At 45.6% G+C, this 18,355-nt stretch overlaps 1 protein-coding gene across 5 annotated transcripts in view; it reads right to left on the minus strand.

Moving 5' to 3' along the window:
* ERAP1 (endoplasmic reticulum aminopeptidase 1) overlaps positions 1-18,355 on the minus strand; it is a 103,311-nt gene that overhangs the window by 30,265 nt on the left and 54,691 nt on the right. For 2 of the 5 annotated variants that reach the window (XM_043913659.1, XM_043913658.1), the window contains exon 2: positions 640-1,180. In XM_043913659.1, the coding sequence (XP_043769594.1) occupies positions 640-1,180 (541 nt within the window). Of the gene's footprint in view, positions 1-639; positions 1,181-12,527; positions 12,864-13,157; positions 13,366-16,220; positions 16,240-18,355 lie in introns of those variants that run through there. The other 3 variants (XM_043913662.1, XM_043913661.1, XM_043913660.1) reach the window with 3 other exon arrangements.

Here is an 18,355-nt window from a genome sequence, read left to right on the forward strand (position 1 = left end):
TTAGAAATAGGGTCTTTACAGATGTAGCCAAGTTCAAACAAGGCCATCAGGTCAAGCCCTAGTCCAATATAACTGGTGTCCTTAAAACAAGAGGGAAATTTGGAGAATGGCCATGTGACAGGCAGGCAGAGACCAGACTGATGTAGCTGCAGGTCAAAGAATGTCAAAGATTGATGGCACCACAAGCTAGGAAGAGGCAAAGAACAAGGCTATTCAGAGACCTAGAGACCGCAGGCCTCCTGACACCTTGATCTCGGACTTCTAGCCTCCAGAACTGTGAGATATTAAATTTCTACTGTTTTAAGTCATGCAGTTTATGTACTTTGATAAAGCAGCCTTTGGAAACTGGTCCCTAGGCCAACAGAATTTAAAATATTTATTCTATCCCAGAAGTCTAATTAAATAAACAAATAGGTATTTACTCTGATAGAGCTGGAGGAAAGAAAATTGGTTCCAACAGAATGAAAAATGAGATTAAAAAAGGAAAAGACTATAAGCCATTTTTAAATATGCAAAGACATACAAAACAAAACCAAAGAAAGAATTCAACCATCAAGGGAGTTTTAAAGGACAAGCCACCTGAAATAATAAATTTAGTGTGGGTAGCACTTGAATCTTAAAAAAAAAGACAAAAATTACCTCACTTCCCCTTCCTTGGTTCTGTAGGTACTTTTATAAAATCCATGGAAACTCTCAGAAAGATTGCCAGCGTACTCGATGACAATGGTGTATGGGAGGCCGACAACCAGCGGCTCAGAAGCCAGAAGTGCAATTTGCTCCTGAGGTGGGTTTTCCAGGACTCTCAGCAGCTCTTCAGCCTGCCTCTGGCCACCTCCCTTCCTCAGGGTGGCCTTGGATATTTGCAGGTGGTGACTGTGCAGGATGATGGTACTGGTGGGCTTGCTGGCTGTGATTTCTATCTGTGTGGTTCCCCCGAAAGTCAGAGTGGTGAGGTTTGCGTGAATCATGAGATCGTAGTGAGCTGGGATGATGTGCTCTGGAAGTCGCATTTTATTCCAAGGAAACGGTGCCCTGTTGCTAGCTTTTGAAGATGTCCGTTCCCTGCTCTGACATGAGGATGGAGTTGCCACCGTTAAGAGAATCAACAATGACAAAAGCAGTAAGGGCCTGGTTGCAAATGGCCATTTGATGGATGGAGATATCATCTTGCTTGAAATGGCTAGAGGCACAAATGTACAAAAGAAAAAAAAAATCACTAAAATATTATTGAGAGAGCATAATTTCAGAATGCATCCACCCAGAATTAACAGATATAGATACAAACTTAAAAAAATACTAGGGTCTTTCCCTGAAAGTAAAATTATCTTTCCTATGTTAATGAGTCACAAGGAGAAAGAAGTTTATGGTTAGCAACAATTATTAACATCTACTAAAAAGCATCATTTAACTTTCAAAGTTCAAATTAACTCTGTCAGTCAGGATCCTCCATTGAAAGCAAGAACAAGCTCTGGCTGAAGATCCTCAAATGGATCACAGAGTTGACGGGTCATTTGGGAAACCAGGCTCAAAGAACAAGCAAAGATGGGCAACTAGAACTATATCAGACAAATATGTGATTAGATGACCACTCCCTGCCCACACTAGACCTTAGAGGAAGCCACCCCAATGTGCAGAGATCAGATGCTGACACCTATGCAATCATCAAAGGAGGAGGTCTCTACCACCCTGCAACTTTTTGTTGTTTCAGCAAAAGTGAGGTGTCCGCACCAGGCAGGGAGGTACACAAAGCAGGAATCTGGCCTTACTGCTGCATGGTGGGAGAAAGGCCTTGCACCCCACTAAGCTGACAAAGCAGAGAGTTCTTAAAACACAAGAAGTAAAGGACAGACATATATGCTCAGTAGCAAGGGGGAGGGGGAAGGCAAGTATTTGCAACAGTAAGCCTTCATAATATAATCAATCTGATTTCGGTATTGATTATCTGGTGATGTCCATGTGTAGAGTCGTCTCCTGTGTTGCTGGAAGAGGGTGTTCGCTATGACCAGTGCATTTTCTTGGCAAAACTCTGTTAGCCTTTGACCTGCTTTGTTTGGTACTCCAAGGCCAAATCTGCCTGTTGCTTCAGGTATCTCTTTACTTCCTACTTTTGCATTCCAGCCCCCTATAATGAAAAGGACATCTTTTTTGGGTGTTAGTTCTAGAAGGTCTTGTAGGTCTTCGTAGAAGTGTTCAACTTCAGCTTCTTCAGTGTTACTGGTTGGGGCATAGACTTGGATTACTGTGATATGGAATGGTTTGCCTTGGAAATGAACAGAGATCATTCTGTCATTTTTAAGATTGCATCCAAGTGCTGCATTTCAGACTCTTCTGTTGACTATGAGGGCTACTCCATTTCTTCTAAGGGATTCCTACCCACAGTAGTAGATATAATGGTCATCTGAGCTAAATTCACCCATTCCAGTCCGTTTTAGTTCGCTGATTCCTAAAATGTCAGTGTTCACTCATGCCACCTCCTGTTTGACCACTTCCAATTTATCTTGATTCATGGACCTAATGTTCCAAGTTCCTATGCAATATTGCTCTTTACAGCATCGGACCTTACTTTCATCACCAGTCACATTCACAACTGGATGTTGTTTTTGCTTTGACTCCATCTCTTCAATCTTTCTGGAGTTATTTCTCTACCAATCTCCAGTAGCATATTGGGCACCTACCAACCTGGGGAGTTCATCTTTCAGTGTCCTATCTTTTTGCCTTTTCATACTGTTCATGGGGTTCTCAAGGTAAGAATACTCAAGTGGTTTGCCATTCCCTTCTCCAGTGGACCACATTTTGTCAGAATTCTCCACCATGATCCATCCATCTTGGGTGGCCCTACACGTCATGGCTCATAGTTTCATTGAGTTAGACAAGGCTGTGGTCCATGTGGTCAGATTGGTTAGTTTTCTGTGATTGTGGTTTTCAGTCTGTCTGCCCTCTGATGGAGAAGGATAAGAGGCTTATGGAACATTCCTGATGGGAGAGACTGACTGAGGGGAAACTGGGTCTTGTTCTTATGGGTGGGGCCATGCTCACTAAATCTTTAATCCAATTTTCTGTTAATGGATGGGGAAGCTCTATATAGTCAGCAAAAACAAGACTGGGAATGTGAAGTCAAGTGGGCCTTAGGAAGCATCACTATGAACAAAGCTGGTGGAGGGAATGGAATTCCAGCTTAGCTATTTCAAATCCTAAAAGATGATGCCATGAAAGTTCCACACTCAATATGCCAGCAAATTTAGAAAACTCAGCAGTGGCCACAGGACTGGAAAAGGTCAGTATTCATTCCAATCCTAAAGAAAGGTAATGCCAAAGAATGTTCAAACTACCACACAACTTCACTCATCCCACATACTAGCAAAGTAATGCTCAAATTCTCCAGCTAGGCTTCAACAGTACATGAACCATGAACTTCCAGATGTTCAAGCTGGATTTAGAAAAGGCAGAGGAACCAGAGATCAAATTGCCAACATCCGCTGGATCATAGAAAAAGCAAGAGAGTTCCAGAAAAACATCTAATTACTTCTGCTTTATTGACTACACCAAAGCCTTTGACTGTGTGAATCACAACAGACTGTGAAAAATTCTTCAAGAGATGGGAATACCAGACCACCATACCTGCCTCCTGAGAAATCTGTATGCAGGTCAAGAAGAAACAGTTATAACTGGACATGGAACAATGAACTGGTTCCAGATTGGGAAAGGAGTACATCAAGGCTGTATACTGTCACCCTGCTTATTTAACTTAAATGCAGAATACATCATGAGAAACGCTGGGCTGGAAGAAGCACAAGCGGGAATCAAGATTGCTGGGAGAAATATCAATAACCTCAGATATGCAGATGATGCCACCCTTATGGCAGAAAGTGAAGAAGAACTAAAGAGCCTCTTGATGAAAGTGAAAGAGGAGAGTGAAAAAGTTGGCTTAAAGCTCAACATTCAGAAAACTAAGATCATGGCATCCAGTCTCATCACTTCATGGCAAATAGATGGGGAAACAGTGGAAACCATGGCTGACTTTATTTTTCTGGGCTCCAAAATCACTGCAGATGGTGATTGCAGCCATGAAATTAAAAGACGCTTGCTCGTTGGAAGAAAAGTTACGACCAACTTAGACAGCATATTAAAAAGCAGAGACATTACTTTGCCAACAAAGTTCTGTCTAGTCAAAGCTATGGTTTTTCCAGTAGTCAGGTATGGATGTGAGAGTTGGACTATAAAGAATGCTGAGCACCAAAGAACTGATGCTTTTGAACTGTGGTGTTGGAGAAGACCCTTGAGAGCCTCTTGGGATGCAAGAAGGTCCAACCAGTACATCCTAAAGGAGATCAATCCTGGATATTCATTGGAAGGACTGATGTTGAAGCTGAAACTCCAATACTTTGGCCACCTGATGCGAAGAACTGACTCACTAGAAAAGACCCTGATGCTGGGAAAGATTGAGGGTGGGAGGAGAAGGGGACGACATAGGATAACATGGTTGGATGGCATCACTGACTTGATGGTCATGAGTTTGAGTAAACGCTGAGAGTTGGTGATGGACAGGGAGGCCTGGCGTGCTGCAGTCCATGGGGTCACCAAGAGTCGAACACAACTGAGTGACTGAACTGAACTGAAACCTTAATAATACTGGCGTCTTTGTCCAATCATCCTGCCACAAGCTGATTTTATATCTACTTAGCCAGGAATGACTTAAAGAAGTTTAGAGTGACTTTCATGAGAGTTTGTTACAATCAATCTCCTGGATTCTCCCTTACCACCTATCCAACAAATAAGTGAGGCACCCTTGCACCTATAATGCCATGTGCCAAGTACTGTGTGCTATATAAGAATACACAAGACACAAATTCCATAATCAGGAACTTCAAAGTCTGAAAGGCAGAAAAGTTTTCTACCAAAGAATAAGACACAACAGAGAATGTGTGGAGTGCTTTAAGAATCACAATAAAAGGGAGTGCCAAGGGAGAATGGGACATTTCAAAAGGGAGAGAGTGACTCTGGCTGCAGAGTGATGCTGAGATGCCTTCTAGCAACAGCAGCACTGAGGGTGATTTGGAAGGACAGGTGGGATTTGGAAGTGAAGGAAAGGGGTCAGAAGCACTGTAGAAGGAGCAAAAGCCAGAGCACCACAGGAGAAAGGAAAGGGTTGTCCGGGCAGTCGGTGTAGACAGAAGGAAACCCCAGAACTGGCTGGAGAATGATTACCCACTAGACAAGGAAGTGAGGGACTCCAAGATTACACTCAAAGCACGCCTGGAGTCATGCTACAGAGCATATTTTGCACTGTCAAGTCCAAGGGACATAAAAGGAATGAGACTTTTAAGGGAGTTGGCAAATCATGTCCAGAGAACCAAGTAGACCAGTCTCTCTTAGACAAGGTTGCCTGACAGCAGTTTGCCAGGAGGAGCCCCAGTCAGGCGGCCTCAGGTTACTGAAGTGATGGTGGTACACTGGGTGCTTCCTCTATGTCAGTGGTTCCCATCTTTAGCTGCCTGTTAATGTCATAGGCAGCTCTTAAATGTTCTAGAAGCTCTTAAAATAATGACAAGCCTAGATCCCGAGGTCAGTTCAGTTCAGTCGCTCAGTCGTGTCCGACTCTTTGTGACCCCATGGACTGCAGCACACCAGGTCTCCCTGTCCATCACCAACTCCCAGAGCTCACTCGAACTCATGTCCACTGTGTTGGTGATGCCATCCAACCATCTCATCCTCTGTCATCCCCTTCTCCTCCTGCTTTCAATCTTTCCCAGCATCAGGGTCTTTTCCAATGAGTCAGTTCTTCGCATCAGGTGACCAAAGTCTTGGAGCTTCAGTTTCAGCATCAGTCTTTCCAATGAATATTCAGGACTGATTTCCTTTAGGATGGACTGGTTGGATCTCTTTGCAGTCCAAGAGACTCTCAAGGGTCTTCTCCAACACCACAGTTCAAAAGTACCTAGGTCACAGCATCATAATTGTTTCAAACTTCCCAGAAATTCTACTGAAGGGTCAGATTGAGGAAACTCCTAGATAATCCTGGCCAAACAATCATCTTATCCCTGGATCCTTACGTGTGAGACACTACTTCAAGGGCATAACGATGTGTATTTCCGCCCCTCACTCCCCATCCTGATTCCTTCCCAAACACACAGCTACTCATAGTGACCGCCTGCTTCCCCCACGGAGCAGACCTGCAGGCTAAACAGAAAGAATGCCAATACCGTACAGAGTCAACCATGGAGGCACCGAAATCGCAATTCAAAAGGCACCACCCAGATGAGCCAGGAAAGAAACGTGAACAGGAAGAACAGGTTCTTTTTGTTTTTGTGTTTCTTGGCTTTTTCATTTGTTCGCTGTTGTCTGGGGACCAAGCAAAGGATGCTTCCAGCCATGGAGGATTGGCTCAATTTGGAAGAGGAGAATAAAACTTGAACACTAAGACAGCAGAGCATTCCTGCCCCACATTCTCAGGCAGAATCCCAGGGCAGGGGAAGAATGATGGGTCTCCCTTGAAGTTGCAGGGGCCAGAGGTAAAGGGAACTCATGTGATGCTTCCATTTGGAAGCTCTGATGGCAGCAGCTCAGTGGATGTGGCCCCTTCCCCAAGATGGTAGAGAGCACAACAAAGGTGGCAGGTTCAGGCATGAGGGGACTCTGGGAGCCCCTCCGGGATCTCCAACAGCCCAGCAAGAGATCTAAAAATTCCAACCGGTCCTGAGCTGACAGCAGCTTCTAATAGGTTTCTGACTTTGTAGAACTTCAAAAGCAGACCCAGGATTGATCCCTGGGTCAGGGAGATCCCCTAGAGAAGGAAGGGGCAACCCACTCCAAGATTCTTGCCTGGAGAATCCCATGGACAGAGGAGCCTGATGGGCTACAGCCTGTGGGGTCACTAAAGGTGTAGACTCAACTTTGTGACTAAACCACCATCTGAGCTGACAGCAAGGCCCCCAGGCTGCTGACGGGGTTGGCAGCAAAGGCCTTGTAGCTTTGGGTCCCAGAGGGGAGGGGGCCAGAGAGATCATGGCTGGGTCTCAGGAAGGATGCAGTTTCAGGAAACTAAAATGGGACGTGAGGTAAAGACAGCATAAATGTTGCAATTCATATGTATGTATATAAGTATTGCCATATTAACTATGTACATACACACATATAATTATACATATGCATATATGTAGCTATTTATATATATATACACACACACACACACATATATATATATGTATGTATATATAAGGTTAACAGTCAGAAGAGAAAATCTGGCTTTGAGTTCTTGCTCTGCCACTTACTCTGACCTTGGATATGCTCTTTAATTTCAGCTTTATTTTCTTCATGGATAAAATGAGATAACACCCCCCTCACAGAATTGTAGTGAAAATAAGAAAGGTAAAATATTTTTGATCACTCATTCCACAGCTATTTATTGGGGGCCTATTACATGCAAATATGCAGATGATGCCACCCTTATGGCAGAAAGTGAAGAAGAACTAAAGAGCCTCTTGATGAACGTGAAAGAGGAGAGTGAAAAAGTTGGCTTAAAGCTCAACATTCAGAAAACTAAGATCATGGCATCCAGTCCCATCACTTCACAGCAAATAGATGGGGAAACAGTGGAAATAGTGGCAGATTTTATTTTGGGGGGCTCCAAAATCACTGCAGATGGTGACTGCAAGCATGAAATGAAAAGACGCTTACTCCTTGGAAGGAAACTTATGACCAACCTAGACAGCATATTAAAAAGCAGAGACCAAAAAAAAAAAAAAAAAAGCAAAGACATTACTTTGCCAACAAAGGTCCATCTGGTCAAGGTTATGGTTTTTCCAGTGGCCATGTATGAATGTGAGAGCTGGACTATAAAGAAAGCTGAGTGCCAAAGAATTGATGCTTTTGAACTGTGGTGTTGGAGAAGACTCTTGAGAGTCCCTTGGACTGCAAGGAGATCCAACCAGTCCGTCCTAAAGGAGATCAGTCCTGGTTGTCTATTGGAAGGATTGATGCTGAAGCTAAAGCTCCAATATTTTGGCCACCTGATGCGAAGAGCAGACTCATTGGAAAAGACCCTGATGCTGGGAAAGATAGAGGGTGGGAGGAGAAAGGGATGAGAGGATGAGATGGTTGGATGGCACCACCGACTCAGTGGACATGGGTTTGGGTGGACTCCGGGAGTTGGTGATGGACAGGGAGGCCTGGTGTGCTGTGGTTCATGGGGTCACAAAGGGTCGGACATGACTGAGAGACTGAACTGATTCTGTGCAATGACTTTGCCAGGCAAGGCAAGAGAGCACAGGTCCCTGGCCTCAAAGAGCATATAGTGGGGGTGGGGTGGGCTTTTTAAAAACTTACACAAATAGATACACACCTAGACACATATTTGTGAGCTCAGGGGCAGTAGAGAGTGTTAGTTATTTGTCAGATCAGTCAACCTGAAGCCCAGAATATGGTAGAAAGATGTGCCTGGAGAGGTGGGCAGGAGAAGGACCACCACCCAGCTTTCTAGGCATTTAAAGATTTTCGGACCCTGTCCTAAGGGCAATGAGAAACCACCTAAGAGATCTTAGGATCCAGGTCACACCCTAAGAAGGTCACCCGGTTGCTGGGTAGAGAGTGGAGGACTTGGAAGAAGTAAGAGTGAAGGCCAGGAGACCAGTTAGAAAGTAGCCGAGAGCGTGAGACAGTGGTTCTTACTGGGATGATGTCAACAGAAAGGGGTGGGAGGGAGTCAGAGAGAGGGGCCGACTCAACATCTATATTTTGGACTCCCCTGGTGGCTCAGATGGTAAAGTATCTGTCTACAATGCGGGAGACCCAGGTTCGATCCTGGGTTGGGAAGAACCCCTGGAGAAGGAAATGGCAGCCCACTCCAGGACTCTTGCCTGGAAAATCCTATGGGTGGAGGAGCCTGGTAGGCTACAGTCCACGGGGTCGCAAAGAGTCAGACACGACTGAGTGACTCCACCACCAGAAGTAGGGAGTGAGGGAAAGGGCAGGATGTATCAGGATGGCTGTCAGGTTGCTAGAATGAACACCTGGGTAGTTGTAGATGTCCTTTATCGAAATGGAGAAGGCCAGAGGTGGAAGAGATTTAAAAGGGAGGAGAGCGAAACAAGGCTTCAGTTTTTAAATATGTTTAATTTGTGATGTCTATGCCTGATGAACTATGGATGGAGGTTCGTGACACTGTACAGGAGACAGGGATCAAGACCATCCCCATGGAAAAGAAATGCAAAAAGGCAAAATGGCTGTCTGAGGAGTCCTTACAAATAGCTGTGAAACGAAGGGAAGTGAAAAGCAAAGGAGAAAAGGAAAGATATTCAAATGCAGAGTTCCAAAGAATAGCAAGGAGAGATAAGAAAGCCTTCCTCAGCGATCAATGCAAAGAAATAGAGGAAAACAACAGAATGGGAAAGACTACAGATCTCCTCAAGAAAATTAGATATATCAAGGGAACATTTCAGGCAAAGATGGGTTCGATAAAGGACAGAAATGGTATGGACGTAACAGAAGCAGAAGATATTAAGAAGAGGTGGCAAGAATATACAGAAGGACTGTACAAAAAAGATCTTCACGACCCAGATAATCACAATGGTGTGATCACTCACCTAGAGCTAGACATCCTAGAATGTGAAGTCAAGTGGGCCTTAGAAAGCATCATTATGAACAAAGCTAGTGGAGGTGATGGAATTCCAGTTGAGCTATTTCAAATCCTGAAAGATGATGCTGTGAAAGTGCTGTACTCAATATGCCAGCAAATTTGGAAAACTCAGCAGTGGCCACAGGACTGGAAAAGGTCAGTTTTCATTCCAATCCCAAAGAAAGGCAATGCTAAAGAATGCTCAAACTACGGCACAATTGCACTCATCTCACACGCTAGTAAAGTAATGTTCAAAATTCTCCATGCCAGGCTTCAACAGTACGTGAACTGTGAAATTCCAGATGTTCAAGCTGGTTTTAGAAAAGGCAGAGGAACCAGAGATCAAATTGCCAACATCTGCTGGATCATAGAAAAAGCAAGAGAGTTCCAGAAAAACATCTATTTCTGCTTTATTGACTATGCCAAAGCCTTTGACTGTGTGGGTCACAATAAACTGTGGAAAATTCTGAAAGAGATGGGAATACCAGACCACCTGACCTGCCTCTTGAGAAACCTGTATGCAGGTCAGGAAACAACAGTTAGAACTGGACATGGAACAACAGACTGGTTCCAAATAAGAAAAGGAGTACATCAAGTCTGTATATTGTCACCCAGCTTGTTTAACTTATATGCAGAGTACATCATGAGAAACGCTGGGCTGGAAGAAGCACAAGCTGGAATCAAGACTGCCGGGAGAAATATCAATAACCTCAGATATGCAGATGACACCACCCTTATGGCAGAAAGTGAAGAGGAACTAAAAAGCCTCTTGATGAACGTGAAAGAGGAGAGTGAAAAAGTTGGCTTATAGCTCAACATTCAGAAAACTAAGATCATGGCATGTGGTCCCTTCACCTCATGGGAAATAGATGGGGAAACAGTGGCAGACTTTATTTTGGGGGCTCCAGAATCACTGGAGATGGTGATTGCAGCCATGAAATTAAAAGACACTTACTCCTTGGAAGGAAAGTTATGACCAACCTAGATAGCATATTAAAAAGCAGAGACATTACTTTGCCAACAAAGGTTCGTCTAGTCAAGGGTATGGTTTTTCCAGTGGTCATGTATAGATGTGAGAGTTGGTCTGTGAAGCTGAGAGCCAAAAAATTGATGCTTTTCAACTGTGGTGTTGGAGAAGACTCTTGAGAGTCCCTTGGACTGCAAGGAGATCCAACCAGTCCATCCTAGAGGAGATCAGTCCTGAGTGTTCATTGGAGGGACTGATGCTGAAGCTGAAACTCCAGTACTTTGGCCACCTCATGTGAAGAGTTGACCAACTGGAAAAGACCCTGATGCTGGGAGGGATTGGGCAGGAGGAGAAAGGGACGATGGAGGATGAGATGGCTGGATGGCATCACCGACTCGATGGACATGAGTTTGAGTAAACTCCGGGAGTTTGTGATGGACAGGGAGGCCTGGCGTGCTGCGATTCATGGGGTTGCAAAGAGTCGGATACGACTGAGCGACTGAACTGAACTGAACTGGTGAGATATCCAAGCGTAAATATCAAGAAGGCAGTTAAATACACACAGACCGAAAGCACAGAGATGAGGGCTTAAAAGGAATTTCCTGTTCTTGACTGTACTTCTTTAAAGTTTTAAAAACTACCTTCCTTTGACATCTGATCTTACTAAATCTTCTTTTGCAATCAGTGTTGCAGATTAAAGGGCCACAGTAACAGAGTTCCTAACTTACTTTCACGGCCAGAAACAGTTCAAGATACTCTAGGAGCCTAACTGCCTTTGGTGATTCTGACTTCTCCCACGCACACTGAAAGTCAGGGCAACTGGTCCTGGGCTGTCTCCTCCTTCCCTTTTCAGGACATCATGGAATGTCAAATCCATCATCAAGAGGTAACAGGCCTTCTTCCAAAGGCTCTGAGCAATGAAGTGAACCAGCATTGATGACAGCTAGTTACTGCTGGTAAATAATACAAAAAAAATGTTGATTCAATTTTTTAATGTAGTAGAACTTTTCTACCTAGGCCCACCTGAAAATGTGCTGCCTATCACTACAACTGCAACTCCGTGCAAAAAGAGAAAATCTGGCTAATTTTCCAGCCTTTTTTTTTTTTTTTTAAGTCGTTGACCCCCCATCCTGAGTTGAGAGCAAATACTTTGGGGATTTAGTAGAAACCAGAGCACTTCTTCCTGAACCTGGCCTCACAAAGAACCTCCATGAAGACGGTAAGGAAGTGTCTGTGCTTTCTCCTTCCTCCTGAAATTAACTTGCAGGCCCACCAGGCTAATAAGACACCGAGAGGGAATTTTAACTTGCTCCAACAGCACAGCCTTTAAACTCAATAAACTCCCGGCTGAGCCACAGCGAAGGGAGGACAGACAACTATTGGCAAGAAGTGCACAAGAAGGGACAGACTTGAATTGATCTTGAGGACGCTTAACTTATTGCCACAACATCCCTGCGCCTGCAACTCACGGAACTCACGTTTGTTTCTCCAACTGCTATTGGCCAGGTGCCCTCTTTGGCCAAACACCAACCTCTCTCCCCCACCACCCACTCACCACCTCACGTGGCCCTCCTCTGGAGCCCAGCGGACGAGGCTGGCAGGAACCCAGCCTCAAAGAGAAGCGCAGAGGACGGCTCCCGCCTGCCTGCCGGGAAGTGACTGGGCTTAGGGGAGGTCTGCGCCCCTGGCCAGCTCCCGACGCAGAAAGAGAGGCAGGACACTGTTAAGCCTGCGCCAACCCCACCACCCTCCCCGCGGACACGATCCCCAGCCTCGCGACTCCCCCCGGCTCCCGGACCCCACTTCACCGCCGCCCGCTGACTGCCTTCCTCCCCGGGTCCCTGGACCGCCACACCTCTCGGCACAGAAAGGCTGCCCTGGCCTCGCTCTTCCCCCAATCACCCAGACTCCCCCCCAGCGGGGTGTACTGGGGACTGTCTCACTCAGTACCTGGGACTCGGGGACCGCGTCGCTGTCGCCTGCCTCGGCCACCCCGGACCGGGACCAAAAGTGAAAGCGAAAGTGAAGCCGGAGCGGCAAGCACAGGCGCGGGGCGCTGGGCCGAGCCCTGCAGGCGCAGGGGAGCCCCCGCCGAGGGGGTGGGGAGCTGGGGCCGGGGAAACCCGGCAGGACGAGCAGACCCCGTGTTCCCAGGACAGTTCAGTTCAGTCGCTCAGTCATGCCAGACTCTTTGCGACCCCAGGGACCGCAGCACGCCAGGCCTCCCTGTCCATCACCAACTCCCGGAGTTTACCCAAACTCATGTCCATCGAGTTGGTGATGCCATCCCAAGACAGGAACTCACAAACAATAAGGCGTTTGGTGCAGGGGGAACCAGCGGGGAGAAGCACTCCTTTAGGGATGCAAATTATTTTCCCTGCACTTGTCTGGAGATTGGGGGGATGGGGGGGGGGTTCCCCCACGCATTAGTCTTTGGGGCAGCGGGGGTTTGGGGGCAAAAGGAGAGAGCTGGCACTCTTTGAGGGCACTTGGGTGGAGCCGAGCTCCCCTCTATACCCTCTTCCCCGGCCTGAACCAGCTCAAAGCCCCGTTGGACTCAAGGCATGTCCATCATCTCACCTCCACAAATGCGTCGAGAGCTCTGGGCCCGCCTCAGAACGAGGCAGGAACCCAGAACTGCTCTGCAAAATGCTGGCTGGTCTGGGGCTTCCGTTGTAGACAGGTTGAGCTGAAGACGCGGAAGAGGAAGAAGGGGGAAACAGAGGCGCAAAACTGCCCCAGCGATACCACGGGGCCCTTGGGCGCTGGAGATGCTCCTCCCACATTACAACTTTCTCCCTGGGCTTCCACGTGGCTCCGTGGTGAAGCATCTGCCTGCCGGTGCAGGAGACACGTGTGCAAGCCTTTATCTCAGAAGATCCCACATGCCTCACAGCAGCTGAGACTGTGGGCCCCAGCTACTGAGCCTGTGCTCTAGAGCCCAGGTGCAACTCCCAGGCCCAGGCACCACGGCTGCTGAAGCCATTGCGCCCTAGACGCCCGGCCTTGCTCTGCAGCCAAGGAAGTCTGTGCATTGCAACTAGAGAGTAGCTCCCACTTGCTGCAACTGGAGGAAAGCTCATGCAGGAACGAAGAGTCAACCCAGCCAGTAAAATAAATCTTAATAAAGAACTTACTAAGGTTCTTTAAAAACAAAGAACTTAATAAAAGTTCTCTCTACTTTTTCAAATCGAATGACCATTTCTGTGCTCCCCTTGGAACTGTAAGACTGGATGAAATGTCCCAAGAAGCCCACCTTTAAACAGTTGAGGGTAAATGGGGTAAGAGGCCAGGAAGACACAAATGTTCCTACTCACCAAATGCTGCCCTGGCCTCTCTTGAGATCTTTTTCTCAGTACACACGGGCTTCCTCCTCTCACTTCCTTCTCTGCTACCTCGCCTTTGAGACCCTGGGATTCCAAGTTACTCGAAGAGTATTTCTCAACTTCTTTTCCCCTCAATCTTATGCCTCCTTTTAAAAAATACAATTTTTTTTCTTTTGCATAGTCTCTCCAATCAAGGTTATTTTGTAATATAAAATTAACACCGTGTCCCCGAGCCCAACCAGAGCGGGACCAAGGGAAGTATTTTCACTAAAATTCAACAGTAAAACCAACTCTGGGATCAGGTAATTTCTGCCTGTTTGCCAGAATGTCAGTGTATAGCTATAGGTCCCAGGCCTCTGAGTGTCAGGGAGTGATCCCAGTTTGCTCAGATGAGAGCTACTGGTCCAGTAAACTCTTGCATTTCTCTGTTTTCACATTTGTATTTTTGGATTTGCTGTTTCCCTTCAGTTTCTAATAAGCTTAGTTTCTTTGAAAATATTTCCTGATGGTCAGGATGGAAGGAAGTAAAGGCACCAAACAGGCTGGAAAGAAAGTGAAAGTCACTCAGTCATGTCCGATTCTTTGTAACCCCATGAACCATGGAATTCTCCAGGCCAGAATACTGGAGTGGGTAGCCTTTCCCTTTTCCAGGGGATCTTCCCAGCCCAGGGATGGAACCCAAGTCTCCTGCATAGCAGGCGAATTCTTTACTGGGAAATGTGAAAACCCTCCCGAGGAGAGAAAACATAGCACCGCCATTTTGAGTAAAACCCCCTCCCGAGGAGAGAAAAGGAAACTTTAAGACAAAGAAACTCAACGAGCCAATCAGGGGAAGACAGGAAGTCCCTCACCCCCCCTTACTCTAACCCACCAATCAGTAGCTAACAAGACACCCTTAGTTGAAGAATTAACCAATCCCCTTAAGCTTCCCTTCCCGCTTCCCCTGCTGCGCAGTATGAATTAACCAATCCCCTTAAGCTTCCCTTTCCGCTTCCCCTGCTATACAGTATAAAAAAGATTCGCCGCTTTCACGGGGGGGCTCCTTCGCCATTGTGTGAAGAGAGTCCCTGCTCAGCTTGTAATAAAGTTCCTCACTGTTTTTGCATCAATCCGCGGCTCCTGTGGTGTTTGGTGGGATTCCGCAATCCGGGTACATTACCAGCTGAGCCACCGGGGAAGCCCAGAGGCTACTATAAATGACCAGTTAAGACAGGGAGAGGGGAATGCTTTTATCCATACTGGGCAGAAGGGAGCTGAAAGCTGGCCACCAGACTTCTTTCTCACAGCCCCTCCCTCGCCCAGACTTTAGACTCAGTTCAGTGTTAAGATTCCCTCTTCAGAATCCAAGGACACTACAAATAAAGCAATTAAGACAAGGATTTGGCAGCATTCCATTCCCGTTTCAAAGCTCCAGCAAGGATCTGTGGGATGCATACCTTGGAGTGAGGACTTTAAACTTGAAGGAGTCCCACTTGTAGAGTCCGTGAGATCAAAAGTTAACAGCTGCCAAGCTCTGAAATGGTCTTAGAGGGAAGTGGCCAGAAAGAAGGGGCATCTAGGTTTATTGATGACTTACCAACTGTTAGATGTTGTGCTAAGTGGATTTGTGTGTATGTATGTATAACTTAATCTTTTTCAGCAATCATGTAGGTATTATGCTTTATAAATTTAGAAAAGTAAGAGAGATTGGCAACTTGCTCAAAAAGAAAATAAAAAGTAAAACCTAAATTTGAACCCTAGGTGGGTCAATTTGAGTCCAAAGTACATGTTTTTTCCAGTGACTCACACCGCTTCCTCAGCTAGCTGTTATTTACTCCCCACCTGCTTCACCTGGCCACCGCTTCACTTGGCAATTCTAGCTTTGCTGTCTTTCAGGCAGCCCCTGGGAATTCCCACCTTGAAAAACCCTCCTAGAGCCTCCCCATTTCCTCCTTGTGGATATTCAGTCAGGCTGCTCTAACCACTACATCAGTAGCTGAAGAACCCAAAGCTTTATTCCTCACTCATGGCGCACTGTCCGTAGGCAGGGTCTTCTGCCCGGCACAGCCACCTGTGCTCAGCGTGCTGGAGGACCATCGTCTTGTTGGTACATCCATCTGAAGCTTTTGGCCTTCTTGATCACCGCGGCAAGGAAGAGTAAGTCCAAGGAATTAGGCATCAGCTTTTTCCCACCTCAATGCTGAATAATATATATATCCCTTCCACTCACTTGTCATTGACCAGAACTAGCTACATGGTCTTTGGCAAATACAGGGAGAGGTTGACAAAACGCTAATGTTGTCCTCCGCACAGTGTAACCGGGTCAGCTGAGTCTTACCTTTCAAAAGTTCCGTGTCCTCAGTCTCAGACGGGACCTGGGAGGAAGAGGAAGTCCATCTCAGGCTTTAATCATTGCAACACATGCAATTGTGGCTTCAGTTCAGTTGCTCAGTCATGTCTGACTCTTTGCGACCCCATGGACTGCAGCATGCTAGGCCTCCCTATCCATCACCAACTCCTGGAGTTTTCTCAAACTCATGTCCATTGAGTCGGTGATGCCATCCAACTGTCTCATCCTCTGTCGTCCCCTTCTCCTCCCGCCTTCAATCTTTCCCAGCATCAGGGTCTTTTGCAATGAGTCAGTTCTTCGCATCAGGTGGCCAAAGTGTTGGGAGTTTCAGCTTCAGCATGAGTCCTTCCAATGAACATTCAGGACTGATTTCCTTTAGGATGGACTGGTTGGATCTCTTTGCAGTGGCTTGTTATTGATCAATTCTCTTTTGCCAGCTTGGATTCCAGATGTTGATCAAGTAGTGTTCAATTTTGCTCTGATTAATTGCATCAGTTCTGTCTTCATTCAGTTCAGTTCAGTCGCTGAGTCGTGTCCAACTATTTGCGACCCCATGCATGGCAGCACACCAGGCCTCTCTGTCTTCATTAGCTTTTGTCAATTAATGTCAGCATTGGGTTCACTTCTTCTCTTTTGCTGCCAAAGTTGCTACCATTTGAACCTGTCACCACCTTCTTTTTCAATGTAAAATGTCCAGAATCATGATGTAGAAAGCAGACAAAACAGAGCTGTAATGAAGAGGAACAAACCCACCCGTTCAGTCCTTGCCAGCTGGCTCTCAACTCCACTCCCACACCTGCCCCCTCACACACACTGCGAGTCCTTAGGTACCTCCATAGGCACCTATGACCCCAGAACTTCAGTTTTTAAACACCACCTCAAAAAAGAATAAAACAAACAAACAAAACAGCAATGTCCCTCATTCTTGATATTCCTGATATCTTGATATTAACAAAGAAAATGAGAGTTTTCTCCCCTACAAGCCAAATCACAAGCCAGGCCTACTCAACAAAATCTATACCATTTTACTGAAAATTAAAGGAAAAAAAAAAAAAAAGAGGAAGAAAATATAGATGTCAAGTTAAAAGAAACACTACTTCAAAGAAGGCCAGTGACCCCACAACAACTAATAAATCCCTCTAAAACATTGTGGTGTGAAAGTATTTACATGTACTCTATCTCATTGATTCCTCAGGGTGTACCTGTATAGGTGGGTTCTATTAAGAGTGAACAACAAGAGTTCTCACTAAGTGATCAAAACTGCAGTCAGACTACTAGGACTCCTGAGGAACTTTCTGGGTGACATGAGGACTGATGACTTGTTTCCCATTCCCCCCACCCCAGACATCTTTTGACAAACTTCTGCCACCTAGAGTGACCTGAGCATGCCCCTAGTTTCTGCAGCCTGATGGAACCCAAAGACCTCACCCTCTTCTGTCCCAGGCTGACCTCGCCCCTCTCCAGCTGACAACCTGTATTCCTATGGGTTTCCCCTCTGTTCATTTCAACTAGGAAGTAAATCATCATTAACATGTGCTTTTAAGCTCTTTACTTTTTTCATTACTATGAGATTCAATACTACACTGAATATATGTTGACCAGATGTTTTACTTTTTATTTTTTATTTCCTGTTTTGAGAATTATATGTTTATGTTTGTTGCCCATTTATCTACTAGAAAGTTATCACTTAGTTATATAAAAATTTTCTATGACACCCAAGAGAAATCCATGAATTCTATTAAAAATGTAAAATATCACAATCAGTAAGGCTTTGTTGTTTCAAACCAATCCTGCAAGTATGTCTAAATGAATCACGTCAATTTATTAAAATCCCAGACCTGTACCTGCTTTGTTATTTGAGATGTTGGAGTTTGTTTACCAGGTATTGTTAGCTTGAACATTAAACAAATAGTGGTTCCGGAAACCTGATATTCGGGTTTGATCTTGTTTATGGCTCTTTCTGCCACAGCAAAAACTGAACATTTTATCCAAAAGAAAAAGAATACACGTTCTTCTCACCCACGAAATTAAAAGACGCTTTCTCCTTGGAAGAAAAGCTATGACAAACTTAGACAGCATATTAAAAAGCAGAGACATTACTTTGCCAACAAAGGTCTGTAGTG

The sequence above is a fragment of the Cervus elaphus genome, chromosome 9 (assembly GCF_910594005.1).
Source record: "Cervus elaphus chromosome 9, mCerEla1.1, whole genome shotgun sequence".
NCBI classification, from domain to species: Eukaryota; Metazoa; Chordata; class Mammalia; order Artiodactyla; family Cervidae; genus Cervus; species Cervus elaphus.